General features: G+C 35.1%; 1 protein-coding gene across 13 annotated transcripts in view; it reads right to left on the bottom strand.

The window, feature by feature from the left end:
• The window catches only part of TANC2 (tetratricopeptide repeat, ankyrin repeat and coiled-coil containing 2), a 341,550-nt gene that overhangs the window by 83,687 nt on the left and 238,103 nt on the right, over window positions 1-19,760 (bottom strand). For all 13 annotated transcript variants that reach the window (XM_074320171.2, XM_074320170.2, XM_074320174.2 and 10 more), the window contains one exon: window positions 17,412-17,537. In XM_074320171.2, the coding sequence (XP_074176272.2) occupies window positions 17,412-17,537 (126 nt within the window). The remainder of the gene's footprint in view (window positions 1-17,411; window positions 17,538-19,760) is intronic.

Below are 19,760 nucleotides of genomic sequence, written 5' to 3'. Positions count from 1 at the left end.
CAATACACATTAGCCCCATAGAAAGCAATGTAAAGAGGAGTTGTCTGTTTCTTTCAAAATACCAACGAAAACAGTAATTCCTTTAAGTTCATGATGGTATTTAAAAAAATCTAATAGGTATATAAGGGAAATAAAGCCTCTAAAGGCTCTGATGGTTTAAAAGGTCTTCAACATGTTAAGCAGTCAAGGAAGCAGAAACCAAACTTTTTTACCTAATGTCTTTGCACCTGTACTGATTGTATTCATACCAACTAAGAAAAAAAAAAGATTTTTTGCTTATACACACCTTTCTTGAGGACAAATCCCTATTGCTTTTCCCAAGATTTTTTTTTCTATGTTTACATAGTTGTGGCATATGCTAAGGGCCAAGCATGAGTTCTACATTCAATAGTTCTCTAAAACTACATAACAGATGTGACTTAGTTTCGAAGATCAACCTTCTAATTATATTGATGGTAAAAAGATGTCCTGCCTGACCTCCCTTATCTGGGCTAAATGCCTTCCTAATTATTCTGAGAGTAGCTCTGAGATGTTTCATTTCATCTCTCTGGAACCAGGTATTTCATTTCTAGATCTTTAACCTTAGCACAGTGCTTTAACACAGAGTAGGTGCTCAATAAATGTGAACTGAAAGAATCAATTACAAATAAGGTATTTCACGAACACCATTTTATATTTTGGAGAATAAAGGCCAGGAGTGGGAAGGGGACGAGAACAGATGGAAGGGAAATCATAAAGGGGGAAACGAGATCTATTTACATTGCTTGTATTATTCTAGAACACACTTAAACCACTTATACATCATAAAATGACATCTAGAAATGGCAGCCTACTTGACAAAACACGCATGTACATGTATGTAAGCATGCATACATGTACACACTCTCATATACAACAGTCTGAAAGCCATTAGAATGATAATTGAGCACTTAAAAAAGGGGTAACAATTCCAAAACTAATGCAAATAATTAAAAATATAAAGCCAAACTCTAATAATAGAAGCAAATAGTTTCCTTATCAGTTTTAAAATGTTCTAAATTTTCACTTAAAAAAAGGGGGAGCTGTGGAGATACTGCTAGATGGTCACTTATAATTTCTTGATTAACATTTCCTTGCCAAAACTATTTTCAAATCCATAACTGTAAGTACAGAAATCTGAAACATTAGACTTTAACTTCCTAAAAATATTCTTTTTAATTCTAGTATCTCATAGCTAGTAGAGTCTATTTTACTTTCCTTAAACATTACTTTATTGCGCTATAATTCACATACCCTAAAATTCACCTTTTTAAAGTATATAATCCAGTGGTTTTTTGTATATTCACAAAGCTGTACAACCATTACTAAATCCTGAATATTTTTATCATCCTCCAAAGAAAACCCTTTACTCATGAGTTGTCCCTCCCCACTCCCCCTTCTTTCAGCCCCTGGCAACCAGAGACTTTCTCTCTATAGATTTGCCTATTCCAGACATTTCACATATATGTTATCATATAATAGGTGGCCTTTTGTGTCTGGCTTCTTTCACTAAGCAAGATTTTGAGGTTTGTTCATGTTGTAGCATGATCAGTGAGTGCTTCATTCTTTTTGTTGCTGAATAATATTCTATTATATGGGTATATCATGTTTTGTTTATCCATTTATCAGCTGAAGCACATTTGAGTTGTTTCCACTTTTTGGCTATTATGAATCATGCTGCTATGAACGTTCGTGCCCAAGTTTTTATGTACATGTTTTCAATTCTCTTGGATATATATCTTTGAGTGGTACTGCTGGGTCATATGGAAACTCTATGTTTAACTGGTAGAAAGTACCAATCTGTTCTATTTTACTTTTGCTGTTTTTCACAGAATAAATGTTTTTTACAGAATAAAAAAATTTTACAATAATCAATATTCACTATAGAAAATTTAGGAATAGATAAATAATTGTATTCCCACTAGCCAGAGAAGAACCCTACTCACATATATTCTGAGTTTTGTTTACAGCAATATACTTATTTTAAAAACAAGAAAAGGGATCAGACTACAGATACTGTTTCATAATCTCCTTTTTTTCACTTAGCAATTTCAGAGTTCTAAAAAAGTTGATTCTGTCAGACTTGCCAACTTAATGGTTGCTTCAGTGGAGAGACTGATTCTTGGGGTGCCTTATTCCACCATTTTCCATGATGTCACTTGACAGTAGGGGGCTGCTAACCATTCATACGGTTTTCTGGGTATTTGAGTGCCCTGACTGGGCAGACACTCAACAAACATGCTGAGCTCTGGCTGAACAGTCACTGGAATCTCCGGGAGGAAAAAGAAAACAGAACATCAGTTGGCTTGAGATGAGTCTAATTAGCCTAGATACCTAAAGTCACACAGAATTTAGGGAAGGAACACAGAAATGGTTTCAAAACTAGAATCAAAACCTCATTCTGAATCCAAAGTCCAGTGTTTTTTTTCCATTGTTATGTTGCAACTGCTCCATAGGATGTCACTGTTAAATCTTGAAGTGGCATGAGTTCTCTCACTGATGATTTGAACTGACAGGCTTAGCTGACAGGTTAGGCTATCTTTTCTCCTTCACCTCTCCTATGCGTTCCTTTAGGAGCTGCATGCGTGGCCAGAGATGACCTTTCCAGGGAGGTTAAAGCCACTCAGAGACACCTGCTTTCTAACCTAACTTGTCTCTTCAGGTCTGAGATTACAGTTTGCATCAAAAGGGGCTTTCATGAATATGACCAATGCCAACTTATAAAATGGAATAAGTATAGACTCAATTTAAATGTTTAAGTTTTAGTTTTTCAGAAAAATTCTATTAACATAACTTGTTCTCATGTAGATGTAATCTCTCATATTTTATTCTACTGAGAAAGCTTTGACATTTAAAAAAGTTATTTTAAAATTTTTCTAAAAACGTAATCAATTCACAAAAGCCTCAAGGGAAGAACAGACAAAATTAGCCTAGTACCATATGGTAAAACAAGTGTAGCTACCAAGAACAGCCTAGAAACAACTTCTGTACCTCTGAACCTACGGCTTTTGTCAGATCAGTATGATAAAAGAAAGACATACTTCTTACGTACCAACAGTAAATTTGGGGCACATGAACAAGGCAGTACTTTGGCCTGTATAGTGGCACATGAAGGTAATGAATATTCTCTGTAGAATTCATGTTCCTAAATAAATGTTTCTTTGTTTGGGATACCAGCTGGCTTTCAAGAGATTTTCTAAGGCAGAAACCACCGAAATAATCCAGTAAAAAATTACCACGCAACTATAGCTGAGCTAAGGGAAAAACATGAGCTAATCCATACCATTTAGTAACAGATGTGGCTTTCTTACCCCTGGCACTCAAGAGGTGGCAGGCAGTCCCAGGGCAGCAATAGAATGGGGAGACCATCCCATCCTTCTCAAAACATGCTAAAAAGTATATTGATATCTGGAATTTACTTCAAAATTCATAAAAAATGACTGGTGGATAAAGACATAGGTAGATGGATATAGAGAGGTGATATAATAAGATAGTAAAATGCGGATGATATTATTGAGGTGGTGGGTATGAGTGTTTATTGTAAAAAAATTTTTTTTCGTATATCTGAAAAATTTCCAAATAAAATGTTGAAGGAAAAAAACATTCCAATAGGGCACACAAATAAGACAGGCTTTGGAAAGCAGTTGTTAAAAGGGGTTTAATAATCACTCCAGACTCAGATCAGTGTGTGCATCTCTTCAGTGCAAATTAGGCTTGCAGCCGACAAATGAATTCACTCTAGGAAACAGTCTCTGTGAGACCATCAATAAGTATAATTATATACCTAGGCTTATAGAGAAAATTGACCTTTCTTTAACTGAGGTAAAGAGTAAACATTTAAAAAACAAAAGTGCATTAAGGCTAACAGATCAGCTTGCTCAAATGCAAATATAAACAGCTGCAGCAAGGGGAAAGAGGAAGTGGAAGTTGGGGCAAAAGAGCTCTAACTGGATTTAGACTAAAGCATATTTACTCATGGAAAACAACCATGAATCATCTTAAAAGAAGTCGGTCACAGGACCAGCAGAAGAAAGGGTGTGTGTAACACAGCCAAGGTCTGGTGAAAACAGGAGCAGAGTTGTATTTCCTCACATTCTTCCATAATGACTGTTAAGTCTAGCCTGGAAGCACCTCTGTTCCTCAGTACAAAAGATAACTTCTTAGGGTTCATGCCATGTACACTATTCACAGAGCAGAGGAAAAACACATGCACTTCAGACAAAACCTGGTATCATATTAGCACCAAACATAAGTCAAAAAACATGCCTATTTTTTTCTTAAGGAATACTTAAACCAAGGCACATTTAATCGTCTACTGAATTTCCAGAAGGCTCACTCTCCTATTTACAACAGTCAAATCTCTTTAGGGTCTATTGTTTCTTCTTGGTGCTCTGGAATAGAACTACAGAAGGCAGCTGTTTTTCCTACCCTAGGAAATGAGTTTTTGAAGATTGTAAAGCAATTTGAAGCAGGTCCTAAAGGACAATCTAAAGATAACAGTCTCCTTATTTCACATAACTTCTGCTAAAAAAAAAATAGATTAAATAAAGCAGAGTCACTTTTTGGGTCAGCAGGGAAACATAGCAAAGTGTGTAAAACTGTGGATTCAGAGCCAGATGCCTCAGTTTGTAACCTGTCTCTGTTCTTTTCTACCTGTGTGACCTCAGGATAGTTACTTACGTTCTTGATATCTCAGTTTTCTTCATTTTAAAAATAGGGATAAACAATCACTCCAAGAGGACTGAATGAGTTAATACGCGTAATGTGCCTAGGGCAGTGTCTGGTTGTTAACTGTGGTAGCTGCTAGCACTAGCCACACTAGGAAGCCAATAAAAGACATCCAGTGTAACCACAATCACCCCCGCCCATACACACTTCTTTAAAATAAAATAAAATAAAAAGGATATTGAGAACATACTGACTCTCTCTGAGCCCTCTTCTTTTTGAGGCTTCGGACTTATCTCCCTCCTTCCTTTCACGACCCAAAATTTTGAAAGAGCCATGCTTGTTATCTTCACTTCCATAGCAGTAACACATGCTAGCCTGGTCTCCTCCTATTTTACTCTGCTGAAATTGTTTTGGTGAAAGTCACTAAAGACTTTCTAACTGTTAAGTCCAATGATTTATTTTCAGTCTTTATGCTTCTTAACCACTCCTCAGTATTTAACAGTTTTAACTAACCCCTACTTTTTGAAATACATTCCTTCTTGGGCTTAAGAGGACAACACTTTCTTCTAGTTCTTTTTTTTGTCTTCTCCTCCTGATGTGTCTTTAATGATTCTTCCCCTTCTAGTCCAGCCCTAAAATAGTGGCACATAAGGTTCTACATTTTATTGTTTTTTTCTTCTTTCTTCATAATCTCCCTGGGTAATCTCAAAGGAATAGATTAATGGCTTTCACAACTATCTAAGTGGTGATGGTTTATATTTCTATTCCAGATCTCAGTCCTAAGCTCCTGTATAGCATTTTGGACAACTTATAACAGTTATGTATTTGGATTTCCAGTAGAAATCTCAAACTTAACATGTTTAAAACTAAAGTTATTATTATCTCACTCACTTTAACCTGTTCAGTCTCTTCTATTTGTTATCTCAGCTAATGAAATATCACTATCTGCCTGGTCTTCCAAGATAGAAAGTTGGGACTCGCCAGGATTTCTTCTTTCTTAATCTTTACATATAATTTGTCACAAGTCCTATCAATTATTCTTGAGAAATATCTTTCAGATAGAATTCCTTTTTTCTTCTCCCATCTCACTACTACTTATAATAGTGGTGTAACCTTGGAGGAGTTGCTGGATCTAAGCCTCAGTTTTGTCATATGTAAAATGAGGATAAAAAGAGCATCTACCCTATAAGGTTAAATGAAAAAATGTATGTTAAGTTTTTAGCTCAGAACCTTAATCCTCAACGAATGATAGTCATATAATTTAGGTCCCCAATATCTCTTGCTTTTACTATGTATTTAAACAGGCTTTAATGAACAACCTTGCATCCCACATATCCCTTCTGTAAATAGCCAGCAAATATATGTATCTGACATGATCATGTCAACCTCTGCACTTCTATCCTCATATCTCATCAATTCACTCTACTGCAATCCCCCACCATATTAAGTCCTTATTAACTAGTGCAGTTCTTATTCATATGGCACATATATTCAGTAACATTTACTAAGTGAACTCATGAGTGACAACAGTGAATATGGATTTTCCAATCTAAACTGCAGGGAAATGTGTATAGACTTGGTTTTATTAGAACAGGAAGGCTAGGGGAAGACGGTTACAGGCTGCAAACCCAGGTCTTTGGAAAATCACTGCTCTGCACTATGACAATAAAAGGAAAGAAATCATTTGTTTGCCACCTTTCATGGATACATTCCTGTTTAAAGGCTACTGTCATAAACATTAAATAATAAGACAGGGGACAAAAATGTTATTTTCCAAGCTCTGTGCACATTATAAGGAAGGCCTGGATGCTGGCCAAGGCACTGACAATCAAAGACTTGTATTCCTACAGGAAGCTGGGGGAAAAGAAAATGTGCCTTGGAGTTAGTGTCTAGAGAGGACAGAATAGATATTTTTTAAGACTATTTTCCTTTATTTTAGAAAAGTCACTGAGAAGGCTGGATCTACACACATCCATTTGGTTAACTAACGTCTTACTAATGCTACATATGAGATTTATTGCTGTGAAAAAAATGACCACACGTAATTATAGGTACAATATGTATTTTAGCTTATAGAGAACCCAATTCTAACTACCAAGACAGTCATTTTCTAATGAGAGATGGATTTATGCTCTGGTCCACTCCACCTATAATTTTCTTTAAACAAAAAAAATTTTTAAAACTTTTTTTGTTGTTTTTGTTTTTTGTTTTTGTTTAAGGAGGCTGCAGCTCCCAGTGGCCCAGGTGGGGACTGAACCCGCAACCTTGATGTTATTAGCACCACGCTCTAACCAACTGAGCTAATTGGCCACCCCTCTTTTAAAAAATTTGACATGAATTTCCACTTCTGGCCAAGATGGAATAACAAGGACTAGATTTACCCTCCCACCTAAAACAACCCCCAAACAAACCAACCTCTGGACAAGATATACGAGTATGAAACAATGGTTTTTCAAGATACTACACATAGGCAATGAAAAACAGTGATCCTCCTCGCCCCCCGCAGAGATGAAACACAAATGAGGCAAACTGTATGACCACTTACTGCCTTGAGAAAATTTCTAGGCCACAATGTAGGGTGGGATAACCCAGTTAGATTCTGGCACACACACTTAGTTGAGGAGATGGAGCTAAGACTCCAGGGAGACCAAGGCAGCAACTTATAAAAGGATTGAGCACTGGAAAGGAGAAAGCTTTACAGAAATAATTCGGGAGATATGTGTAGAGTAATCAGCAGAGTATTGATTGGCACATGTATTTGAGAAAATGACCCAAGACCAGGAAAAGACTTAAGCTAGAGGACGAGTGGGAAGAGTGTTCACTGCTTATATAGGGCCAGGAATAAGTGCCTGTTCCTACCAGCCAGAATGGAAAACATCACAATATATAGGACATTGGGTAGAATACTCAGAAAGGTCTTGTCTCACTAGTACAGAATAAGACCTGTAATAAATATTGTTCTGGTCCTACTCAACAAATTTTAATGGCAAGGTAATCATACTGTTACCAAATAACTTAATCATATTCCAGAAAAAATTAAAGAATATTTATAAGAATACAAAAATATCCAACACCCAATGAGGTAGAATTTAAAATGTCTGGCACCCAAACAAAGATTATCAGCCATGCAAAGAAGCAGGAAAATATGAACCATAATTAGGAGAAAAATAAATCAATTAAAATTGACCCAGAACTGACACAGATGTTAGAATTAACAGAGAAAGATATTAAAACAGTGACTCTAAGTATATTCCATTGGTTCAAAAGTGGGGGCATGGAAGATAAGAAAGACCCAAATTAAAGCTCTAGAGAAAAAAACTACATCATCAGAAATAAGAAACACACTACATGGAAAAAAAAAACCCAACAAAAACACACTATGTGGGATTAGTGATAAATCAGAAAAGAATATATTATTGACATTACAGAAGATGAGTGACCTTGAAGACATAGGAATAAAAAGTATCCAAAATTAAACACACAGAAAAAACCCCCACAATCCTCTAAAATGAAAAGAGCATCAGTGAACTGTGAGACAACTTCAAGTGGCCTAATATAGGTGTAATTGGTGTTCCTGTCGGTGGGAGGACAGAAAATATATTTAAAGAAATAATGGCTATGACGTTTCCAAATTTGATGAAAACTATAAACTCACTGATCCAAGAAGTTCGATGAGCCCCAAGTGCAAGAAATATGAAGAAAATGACACCAAGGCACATAATAATCAAATTGTTCAAAATGAATGATAATGAGAAAACCTTAAAAGCACCCACAGAATAAAAAGACACATTAAGTATAGTGGAGTAATCTGGATGACAATAGATTCCAACAATAGGATGACAGTAGACTCCTTTTCAGAAACAATGCAAATGAGAAGGCAATGGACCTACAGCTTTAAATTATGAAAAGAAACAAAGCAAAACAAAACCTATCAACCTAGAATTCTATACCCAGAGAAAACGTTTTTCAAAAATAGTGGCCAAATTAATTTTTTCAGCTTTTATGTATATGAAAAAGTCTTTACCATCAGCAGATCCACAATACTAGAAATGTTAAAAGAAGTCCTTCAGGAAAAAGAGAAATGATACCAGACAGAAATATGGATTAACACAGTAATCAATAAGATGTGATATTAGCATCAAGACAGACAAATAGATGAATGGAACAGTAGTAGTCCAGAAACAGATTCATATATGTATGGATGACTTATTTTTGATAAAGGTGCAAAAGGAATTCAGGAGATATCTATATGCCAAAAAACAAAAACAAAAAAAACCTGTGATACATGTCACACACCATATACAAAAATTAACTCAAAATCAAACATAGACCTAAATATAAAACCTAAAACTGCAAAACTTCTAGAAGAAAATGTAGGAGAAAATATGTGTGGCCTTAGGTTAGTCAAAGAAATCTTAGCTATAACACCAAAAGAATGATCCAGAGACAATAATTCATAAACTTTTAAAAAATTCATGAACTTTTAAAAACTTCTGTTCTTCAAAAGACATCATTAAGAGAATGAAAAGACAAGCCATAAACTTGGAAAAAATATTTGCAAAAGCACATATCTGATAAAGGACTTGCAGCCAAACTATGTAACACACTCTCAAAACTCAATAATAAGAAAAGAAACAACCCAAGTGGACAAAATATTTCAGCAGACACTTCACCAAAGAAGGTATTTATTTGATGGCAATTTAAGCACATGAGATGACCAATGATAAGCATAATGTTGTACAGCAGATCTCTAGAACTTTTTCATCTTGTATGACTAAGACTTTATACCCACTGAACAGAAACTCCCCATTTTCCCCTCCCCACAGGCCCTGGTAACCACCATTCTACTTTGTGGCTCAATGAGTGTGACTAGTTTAGATACCTTATATAAGCAGAATCATGCAGTATTTGTCCTTTTGTGATTGGTTTATTTCAGTTAGTATAATGTCCTCAAGATTTACCCACATTATAGCATATGACAGTTATTTCCTTGTTTATGGCTGAATAATATTCTATTATATGTATATGCCACATTATCCATTCATTCATCGATGGATGGTTAGGTTGTTTCCACCTCTTCACTATTGTAAGAAATGCTGCAATGAACATGGGATGGGAATGCAAACATCTCTCCGAGATCCTGATTTCAATGCTTTTGGATAAATACCTAGAAGTAGGATTGCTGGATCACATGGTAGTTCTATTTTTAGTTATTTTTGGAACCACCATACTGTTTTCTATAAGACCTGTATCGTTTCACATTCCTAATAACAGTGCACAAGGGTTTCAATTTTTCCATGCCCTCATCAACACCTGTTATTTTGTGTGTTTTTTTCAATAATGGCCATTCTAATAGATGTAAGGTGTATTCTTTGCTGATTTAATTTGCATTTCCCTGATGATTAGTAATGTTGAACATCTTTTCATATACCTGTTGGCCATCTGTACGTTTTCTTTGGAGAAATGTCTATTGACCATTTTTAAATTGGGTTATTTGTTTTTTTGCTATTGAGTTTTAGGAGTTCCTTATATATTTTAGGGGGGGTATTAACCCCTTATCAGTTATATGGTTTGCAAATATTTTCTCTCATTCCATAGGCTGACTTTTATTCTATCTCTTTTTAAGTACTGTAAAATACAAATGCCAAAGTAATTTGTTTCCATTATAACTCCGTTACTTTTGGGTTCCAGGTATCTTTCACATTAGAATTCAACTTTTCCCCTTATCTTGAATATAATTTAACCTATGTTTATTTCTCTTTTTCTTTTTTCTTATACTCTACTTGTCCCCCTATTATTATTCAGTTAACACAGCTAAAAACACTGAGTTACTGTCAGTGATTCCATATGGAAAAGAACCTTACAATGCAATTCATTGTGTTAATTCTCAACTGGCATAGAAGTGATTTTAGGCTCTGTTTTTGTATGAATTAATAAAATCATTAAGCATTGTCTAGGCACTTTCTCATGCATTATTTTAGTATATCAGCTTCTTTAGTTCCTGTCCATCACATGTCCTCTTTCATGGTCCATCTGACAGTGTCCATGTTTTAAAAAAGTTCTTCAGCTTTTCTTATGTATCAATAGAATTAATTTTAAGGTAATAACAAACCATAACCTGTCTTCTCCAAAACTACATTTTTTAGTTTTCTAGATTCTACACTAGACAAAGATGATAGCAATGATAACTGTAAGACAGAGAAATGACATTATCTGAGCTACTTTTTAGAAAGATTAATTTGGCAGCCAGGCATTAGCTTGATTAGAATATGGAAAGACCAGGACAGGGAGAAGAGCTAATTAGCTGTACTGAGAATGGAGAACAGGGAAGAATGCGAGGAATTCTGACAGAACCTTCAGGGTGTCATAACTGACTGGATATAGGAGATAATAAAGATGGTGATTCTAAGCTGACTCCAGAATTTAAAAGCTCAATGAGAGGGAAAATTAGGGTACTATTAATAGAAATAAGACAGAAGCTGTTTGGGGCTAATGAATCACTATGGTACCCTCTCTGATCATAGCCCCTGCTGAAAGAACAGCCATCTGGCAATTAGTGTTTATATGTAACTCTGTTTCCCATCTCTAACACCTCAGAATCCTGACTATCTACAATTAGCCATTTTATTGCTATTATTGTACTGCTTATTGCTTTTTATATTATATTGTCTATGACATAGTACAGCATGGTGTTTAAGAGCACAGGCTCTGGAGTTGGCCAGATATGAAATGAATCCTGGCACTGCCAATTACTAGACATGTATCCTTAAGCAAGTTATTTAACCTTTCTAAGTCCCAGTTTCCTTACTTCCACCACTTACATCAAAGAGATGTGAGGATTACATAAGAACATGTTTAAAGCTCTTAGAACTATGTCTATAAAGAATAAGCACTCCAATAAATGTAAGTTATCACTTTTATCTATTTAAAGCGTCCATTCTCAACATTTGTCTTAGTATTTTAAGAAGTCCACTGTATCCTAATAATGTAGGGATAAAAAAAGGAAAGGCTTATTTTACTCTGGAAAATAATACTTTGACTCTTTGAATAACTTCTATATTAAATTTCAGCTTTCTGACATTGGTCTCACAGGAAAAAATTTTTTTTTGAGAAAAATTTGGAGTCATTGCTGAATGGAATTTTCAGGAAGGAAACAAAGATCTTTGGAAAACAGTAACAGAAGTAGGGAAAACCTAACTCTCCCAAATGTTGCGACTTTTTACATGTTTCCTCGCATTTAATACCGCAAAATGTAGGGAAAATATAAAAATAGTAAAGCTTTTAAAATGTGAAACATTTGATAAAATAATTATTAATATATAACTATGTCAATATAATTGTGTGCTATTAGATTGCTGGCCTTGAAGGTGAGACACAGAGTTATTTTTATTGGAGCATCAAAACTGGCTAATTACTTGAAATTTAAGATTTAACATTTTTAAGTGAACTTTAGTGATGAAATAGCTATGGTCCAACAAAGGAAATTCTCTAGTTCTCTATTTTATTAGTATCTGGGGAAGTTACTCCATAAAAAAAACCTCTTATATACCAAAAGATTGGAAAGCTTGGGTCATTTTACTGAATCAAAAAAATGTTTTGTAAATTTGTTGGCATTATGGCTACTTTAATAAGGTTTAGTCACGTTTGGAAAAAAAAAAAGATAGAAAGATTAACCGGGAAGCTGATTCTTGAAATCTAATTTAGATCAAAACATCAAAATGGCTTAATGGTTAAATTATTAGTTTGGTGCAAAAGTAATTGCGGTTTAAAAGGTTAAAAATAATGGTGAAAACCTCCAATTACTTTCGCACCAATCTAATATATTTTTTTTATTGTACTTAAGGCATTTAAAACATTTTGTTATTTACTCTTGCAGAATTAGATAATTAGAATTTTTTTCATGTTACTCCACAGCCCTTCTTTAACTAGGTGTGTTAGTTAATGCAAGGGGTCAATGTGTGCCTGTTTTTCTTTTTCTCAAAGGCTATTTCTCCCTTGTGGGTCTTGTAGGGGAACTTTGTTGTATATTAGCTACTGCTTGGGTTTTCAGAATTTAAGATGGAATTTACCAAATAAGGCTGGCTTATATAAACACCAGATCTGTGTACCTATCTGAAGGTACAAGTAGTGATCTGCTTTAAAAAAAAAATCACAGCCAGACTACTCCAAAAAGCATAAACTAGTTTCTAGCAGACATTCAAAGACATCCAGAGTGAAAACTGCACTTTCAAATTTTGGGGTGCTTTGCAATAAAGAGCTGGCAGTTATGTGCATGCAACCTTATCTCTGGATTTTGAATTTACCTAAACAGAAAGAAATTTAATCTTGTAAAAATAAAACAATGAACAATGAGATAGAAAAGGCTGATGGAAATATTCTTCTGTAAATGTGAGAGCCAGCCAGGCAATGATCAAGGTGACTCAGCAACCTCAGGGGTGTGTGAGTCAGTGGCCAATGCAAGATTATTAGCTTCATGACATGCATCTTAGTCATCTTCATAAAGGACTCATTGTTTTGGAAAAGTAAGGGACTCACAAATGGTATGAAACACTGATTTTATTTGATAAAAATTGAATTCTTTGCTTTGACAAAGCCAAGCTAACTGTGGCAGGGTCAATTTCACATAAATTCTACCAATGAGTCAGACTATCATTTGCACATACACCCTGCAACCTAGTATCTAATAAAGCAGTTATTAATTAAACTCAATGCCTGTGAATGGCCATTTATGCAATGGGATTTAGTAAAAGTCCTAAGGAAACCAGCATATTTTGAGAAATAAGTTTTAATTATGAATGTGTAATCTCTTTAAGCACAACAGTGTGATTATGATTTAATATTAGGCAGGTCAGAGTCTTATCATTAATAATTTGTTGTTAATTTACCCCAAGTAACTACTATTCATAGTCATTATGCTATCATTTGTTTTGTGTATTTTAACTCTTCCTGCTTCCCTTTATATATTCCATCATAAGGCTTATTACATTTACCCATAAAAACCAACACCTCTTCCTTCCTTTTACTAGGCAGCAAAATTAGTTTCTGTCTTTCTCCATGGAGTGAGATTCCATTAAGATGATCAGAAAGACTGAGAAATTCCAGGTGGATAATTTCTAGCCTAACTCCACATTAACAAGCTGATGATTAAAAATTTTTTTTAAATGGATCCCAATATAATTTTAAAAACTGGAGTTAAAAACTTTAATAAGGTTTCAAGTTAGTATCAGTGAAGGACATTAGGTTTTGGGGCTAGGAAAGGCACTTGTGGAAGGTTAACCAGCTCTATACCCTGCACTAGTATATAATCTTCCCTGTTTGATCCTTAAAGCTCAAGCTCTTGATGGTTGACAGCTAGGAAGCTAGTAACTTGCTGTAATGGGATCCTGAACAGTGCACTTATGTGACCTTCTCCCCAGTGTTGGCCTGGGTCTCTGGAAACATCAATTTTGACAAGACAGCTGTTCAAAACAGCTGTCCTAAGGAAAAACAGAAAAAAAAAAAAGACTTTTTAGTACCAGTGAAGCAAATGTTAATACCTCACTTGAAAACCCAAATTCTAGCTCAGTTGTTACCCTGGCAACGTCTATCTCAGCAAGCAAAAGACTACCATTATGATCAAACAAATGCAGTTACTAGGAAGGTAATTGTTAAAATGAATTATACTTGTATTCTTAAACCATGTTCATGAACAGCTTCTAACCAATTCTCAAACTACCTTTTTTTTTGCATTCTGTAAACAGATTGCATGATCCATAAAAGCACAAAACTTACCTTCAATTATAATGGTATCCTCTGAACCAGTGTGATCTGGGGCCCCCGGAGGGTTCTCAAGACACTTTCAGAGGGTTCACAAAGTCAAAACTATTTTCATAATACTAGTAGGTTATTTCTCTTTTTCCATTTTCATTCTCTTACAGTGTACAGTGGAATTTTCTAGAGCTTACACGATGTTAATACATAACGGGTCTATTATTGTTTTTTAAAAATGGACAAATATTTTAAAATTTCTCAGTGTTAATTTCTAACATGGTAAATATCAATAGATATAACTCATACAAATACAAGTCTTTTAGGGTCCTCAATAATTTTTTAAGTGTGTAAAGGGGCCCTGGGACCAAAAAGTTTGAGAACCACTGCTCTATACAAACTAGTGTAGGCCTGCCTGTGTGAAGCACCCAATAAATGCTTGCCATCTCTTTAGACAAATATTCAAGTGATATTATTTCAGATAATTTGTATACTTGGAGTCAGTCAGTAAATTTAGTACCTACTGCATAAACTACAGTGTAAATATCCATTAACTACCTCTCTGAAGATCCAGGGGCTTTTAAAACCAGAATTGTGATTTTAAAAAGTATTTCATATGACTTGAGTAATATTTTAAAGTGTAGAAAGATATACCTCTAATGTAGAAAGCTATATCTTAATTTAGACTAAAAAAAGGTTTCCAATTACTTTATTACTTTGTTTTTGGGTAAGTTGTTTTATTCCAACCATAACCAGAAGAAGAAAAAGATAAAAAACTGAAATACGACTGCAATTTGTATGTACCTTCAAATAAATTTTTTAAAAATTATCCTCGGAAAACAATATGATTCTGTTTCTACAATAAAGGGCAATGTTTGGGGTATAAAGATCACAAACTATAAAAGTTTGTCAAGCTGATCTATGGAAACATAGGTAAAGTCTGTCCAAGTTGGCTTTACCTTCTTGTTAACATGTTTTAAGTTATATCATAAGCCACAGAGTGCACTTGTAAACAGTAATCAAGATAACATGTTCCTTTTTGAGGGAAGATTATTAATCTAGAACTTTGAGGTCTGGGGCCTCAAAGTTCTAGATTAAAGTACACTGATTTTAGAAGGCAAAATACTGCTGAGTGAACCTCCAGTCTCCTATGGATTAATGCACTCATCTGGGTGGCATGTACTAACCATTTAGCCTGCTGAAAGAAATCCTCTTGAAAGAAAATACAACTTTAAGGAACTGAAACTCTAATAGCATAGTACCTTTATCAATGGACAAACTCCATCTTTAATTATTAATGTAAATAATAAGCTGAGAAACTGTTGCAAGGAATATAAAATTAGTTTTGTTAAGGATGCATCAGTTAGGGAGAGAGTTTCTTAAAGACTTAGCTTCGAAAAAAATCTTTGGATGTACTTTGGTTTTACTGAATGTTTAAGCTGAAGCTCAAGGCAGTAGAAAAGATTTTTGTTGTATTCAAGATACAACTGATATTTGTATGTAAACATCAAGCTCACTAGAATGCATTTGTCAAAGATCTTACTAAATCTCCAGATACTAGAAGTGGGCATGTGCCATTTAGTATCAATAAAACCCAACATGAAGAGTTCTCAAAATACACAGCTGAAATCTGTCAATTTTGTTTTCTATGTAGTATGAAATCCATTATTCATTGACTAGCAAAGCAGAAAGTAAAATCAACAATGTCAATATGTTTTTCAGTAATGAGATGTAAGGTGATGCCAATACGGCAGATTTTCAACCAAATCTGAAAGTCTATATAGATCAATAATTGTGTCCAAACTTCTTTATTATGGCTATGCATCTGGTCTTGGAACAAATCATTTATTTGGTCTTTTGACTAAATGTGTTCAGGCTTTGGGTATAATCAATTTACCAGCACACTAAAGCAGTACTTGACATAATTCTACTTTCTGGACTGGAAACACACAATTACATATACTAAACAACTAGTATGTCGCTAACTGAAGAAACAGCAAGCATGATAGACATGATTAAGAATTAAAACTATGACTAAGGCCATCAACTCACTATTACTGATGGGAAGGATGGTCATTTTAGCACTACAGACAATTATTTTATGCTCCCAGTTACCTATCCATAATTGAAACTATCAGCACAATGACTTCCAAAACGGACAGCAGGCATGTATGAATCTTTTCCTGTGTGAGTTATGCACGTGGTACTATATAGGTTAGAATGGGGCGTAGGAGAAAAGGTGATGAGAACAAAGGAAAGATGAAAATCTGTAAGATCCAATAAAAAACATACTTGATGTAGTAGAGCTCTGGATTACTAGATATTGGAGAAAGCAGACCATCAGTTAAGGCTATCAGAGCTAGTTTGGTTCATTTTGAGCAAACAAAAGGCACAAGCAGACACCTGTAATGGCCTCTCAACTGGCACGTGGTTGTAACAAAATGATGTCTTTGAAAAGGTCAGGATACCGACTGTAGAAGCATGTAGCATGCACAAGGAGTGTAAAGAAACAGGTGCCTGATTGGGAAAAGGATAAGTTGTTTATATGTTGCCAGGACAGATCAAGAAAATTAAAGTACTGTATGTCACTGGAAATGCCCACTAGAATGAAAATGAAATTCTCTAGCAAAACACATGCTTATCAGCACCAAGTTCACATGAAGTATGGCTGGGGCTGAAGTTGTTCAATAATCACTTCTGAAATCCAGGATCTTAAAAAGGTTATTTCCCCCATCACCACCAGCCCTTTAAACTTGTTTTCTTTCAGAATGTCAAGGAATCACCACTTCTAAATGTTGGTAATTACAATGCCATTGGGCAATCTATTTGTATTTATCTTTCTCTTCTATGGTTACATGCTCACTTCTTAAGGGAGGTTTAAACAAGTGTGGCAATGGGAAACCAAGGAACTTTTGGCCTCCTGCCCATTTCCATTTTCTCCAGGGCATCCCCAGGCAAAGCTGTCCTGTGGTTCTAACCTCTTAAATCCTGTTGCGTGCGAGCACCGCCCATGCTTTGTCTCGGCATTCGAAGAGAAGTTCTCAAAGGTGTATGTCTCTGCTCATCCAGGTAAGCAAGGTCCTCCAAGTGCGCAGAACTTGTGGCTGACAAGACAAAAGAGCTGAGTCAGAATGTGTAAAGTTTTCAAAAACTGTCAGTCAGTCCGTATCTCCTAAACTTTGGAATCAGCGCTTACTCCAGCAGACACATTTACCGAGAGTCTGCTAGACTCAAAATCCTCATCAGTGTCTAGAACACGTGCCAGGAAAACATGTCAAGAGTTGTCTTCAGCTCCTTCATTACTATCAACTGCCTGAGCTCATGGAGAGTACTATGTAGCAGCAAGTTGGCGAGCATTAGTACCTGACAACAAAGATTATTAGTTTTTGCTTCTTTGGGGTCACAAATCCCATTTGTAAAACAAGATATAAACATCACTGGTGGAAAAACCTGTTTCAAATTATATCGAGCGGTAAGAAAAACATGAAGCTCTATTTTCAAAATTTTCCCTTCATGGTAAAGAATAAAATATGAAAATATTCTGAAAACAGTGTGTGTGTGTGTGTGTGTGTGTGTGTGTGTGTGTTGGAAAGGTGGGCACCTGGGAAATGGACTGAGAATTGGCAAACAGCCTTTAGGGAATTGCCAATATCCATGAATTCCAAAAAACATTGTCGCTCTCTCAAGATAATCAAGTATTAATGGCCTCCCACTGAATCTATAATTCCTTTAACCCCTAATCAGTCACAAGAGAGGAAAATCGCAGAAGACAGGGGGAAAATGGGTATTGGCACTGTTATATATTGAAAGCTGTTGAGTCCATTCATAATGAACCAAAAAGTGAAGAAATCAAGGATCAGCAAGTGCTGAACACAGAACAGTTGTTTTTTTTTAAAGGTAAAAAAGAAAAACACCAAACTTCTGTCAGAAAATGGTTATTTAGCACTTACAAATTATTAAACCGTTAATTCAATTTATTGCTAACTATGTAAGATACTGTGCTGGGTGTTAGTTCAGTTATTTAATGACAATTATTTACTGAGAGCCTACCATGTGCCAGGCACTGTTCTTGGTGCCCTCCCTGGCTTAGTTGCCAGTTTACCTCTGGTGATTGTTTTGAATGGGTGAGAGGAAGCAAACTGAGGTCACTCTTTCTTGGCTTCTGAGCTCCAATGAAGTACTGTCCACATCCCCAATCAGGATAAAACACAAACAACAATAACATAAGGTGGATTATGATAAGTGGCACAGAGAAAGTCACATAATGTTCTATGAGCTGAAAAAGAGAAATGATGGAGAAAACAGAAGAGAAGAGAAAGAAAATAAAAGTAAGAGAGAACAAGTACAAGAGACATATATTCCCCTCATCCTTCAATTACTGCAATCGTCTCAGTTACCTGGGTCTACTGGAAACTCAGACAAAAGACGTACCAAATTAGACAGTTTCTATAAGGAAACAAAAGTCTTTGACAAGTAGTCTAGGGAACTTAAACCAAGAAAGGAAAGTCAAATGCCACATTACACACCAGAAGAGGAAGAGAGTATCGGAGGAATGAAGATAATCTTGATCTCTACATTCTGAAATTAAAACTATCCAGAGTAGGTAACTATCTTATCTTTTATTTAAAGACACTCTTACACCATTCCCACTGTATTCTAATGTAGCTCTGTGAATCAGTTCTTTCTTATGTTTAATACAATTCTTCCTGCTTTAACCAAAGTCTGTTTTGTTTGGTTCTTGATCCATAGGTGTGTAGCTACCAAAAAAGGGGAGCCCTCAGAGGTCCCATCTGCACAGAGCCTTCCTTGGAGCTCAGAAATATTAGTCAAAAGAAGAATAAACAAAAGCACCTAATTTCTTTTTGTAATAAGAAAAATACTTATAAGATACTTTTTAAGCGGATAAATTGAAGAGTAACACAAAAAGATCAATGACAATTATATTTTATTCACATTAAAATAAAATTCAAATGAAACCTTAACAGCTGGATGAGTGATAGAAGTTTTTGATTACCATTAAGGCAGATTATGTAATTTTTAAGCAAGGTTATAGCAGGGTTCTTTTAGAAAAATGGTTCTTTGTGCCAATACACTAAAATGGTTTGGTATGTTTTAATAAAAAGAGAATGTATATTTCATTAATCATAGGCAGAATGATATAGAGCTTTACAACATGGAATGGAGCAAAAAGCTGTTGCAAAAAAAAAAATGCCTACAGTCCATCTTTCTTTTTTATATAGTATATCCATCCACACATCTTTTAAAGATTAAACTAAGGGAAATCTATACTTTGAGTACAGATTTAAATTAAATAACAGTTACATAAT

The sequence above is a fragment of the Rhinolophus sinicus genome, chromosome 12, assembly GCF_057876585.1.
Source record: "Rhinolophus sinicus isolate RSI-liver-muscle chromosome 12, RSI-T2T, whole genome shotgun sequence".
NCBI lineage: Eukaryota > Metazoa > Chordata > Mammalia > Chiroptera > Rhinolophidae > Rhinolophus > Rhinolophus sinicus.
The sequence above is the reverse complement of the archived record's forward strand: the minus strand, read 5'-3'. Positions and strand labels throughout refer to the sequence as shown.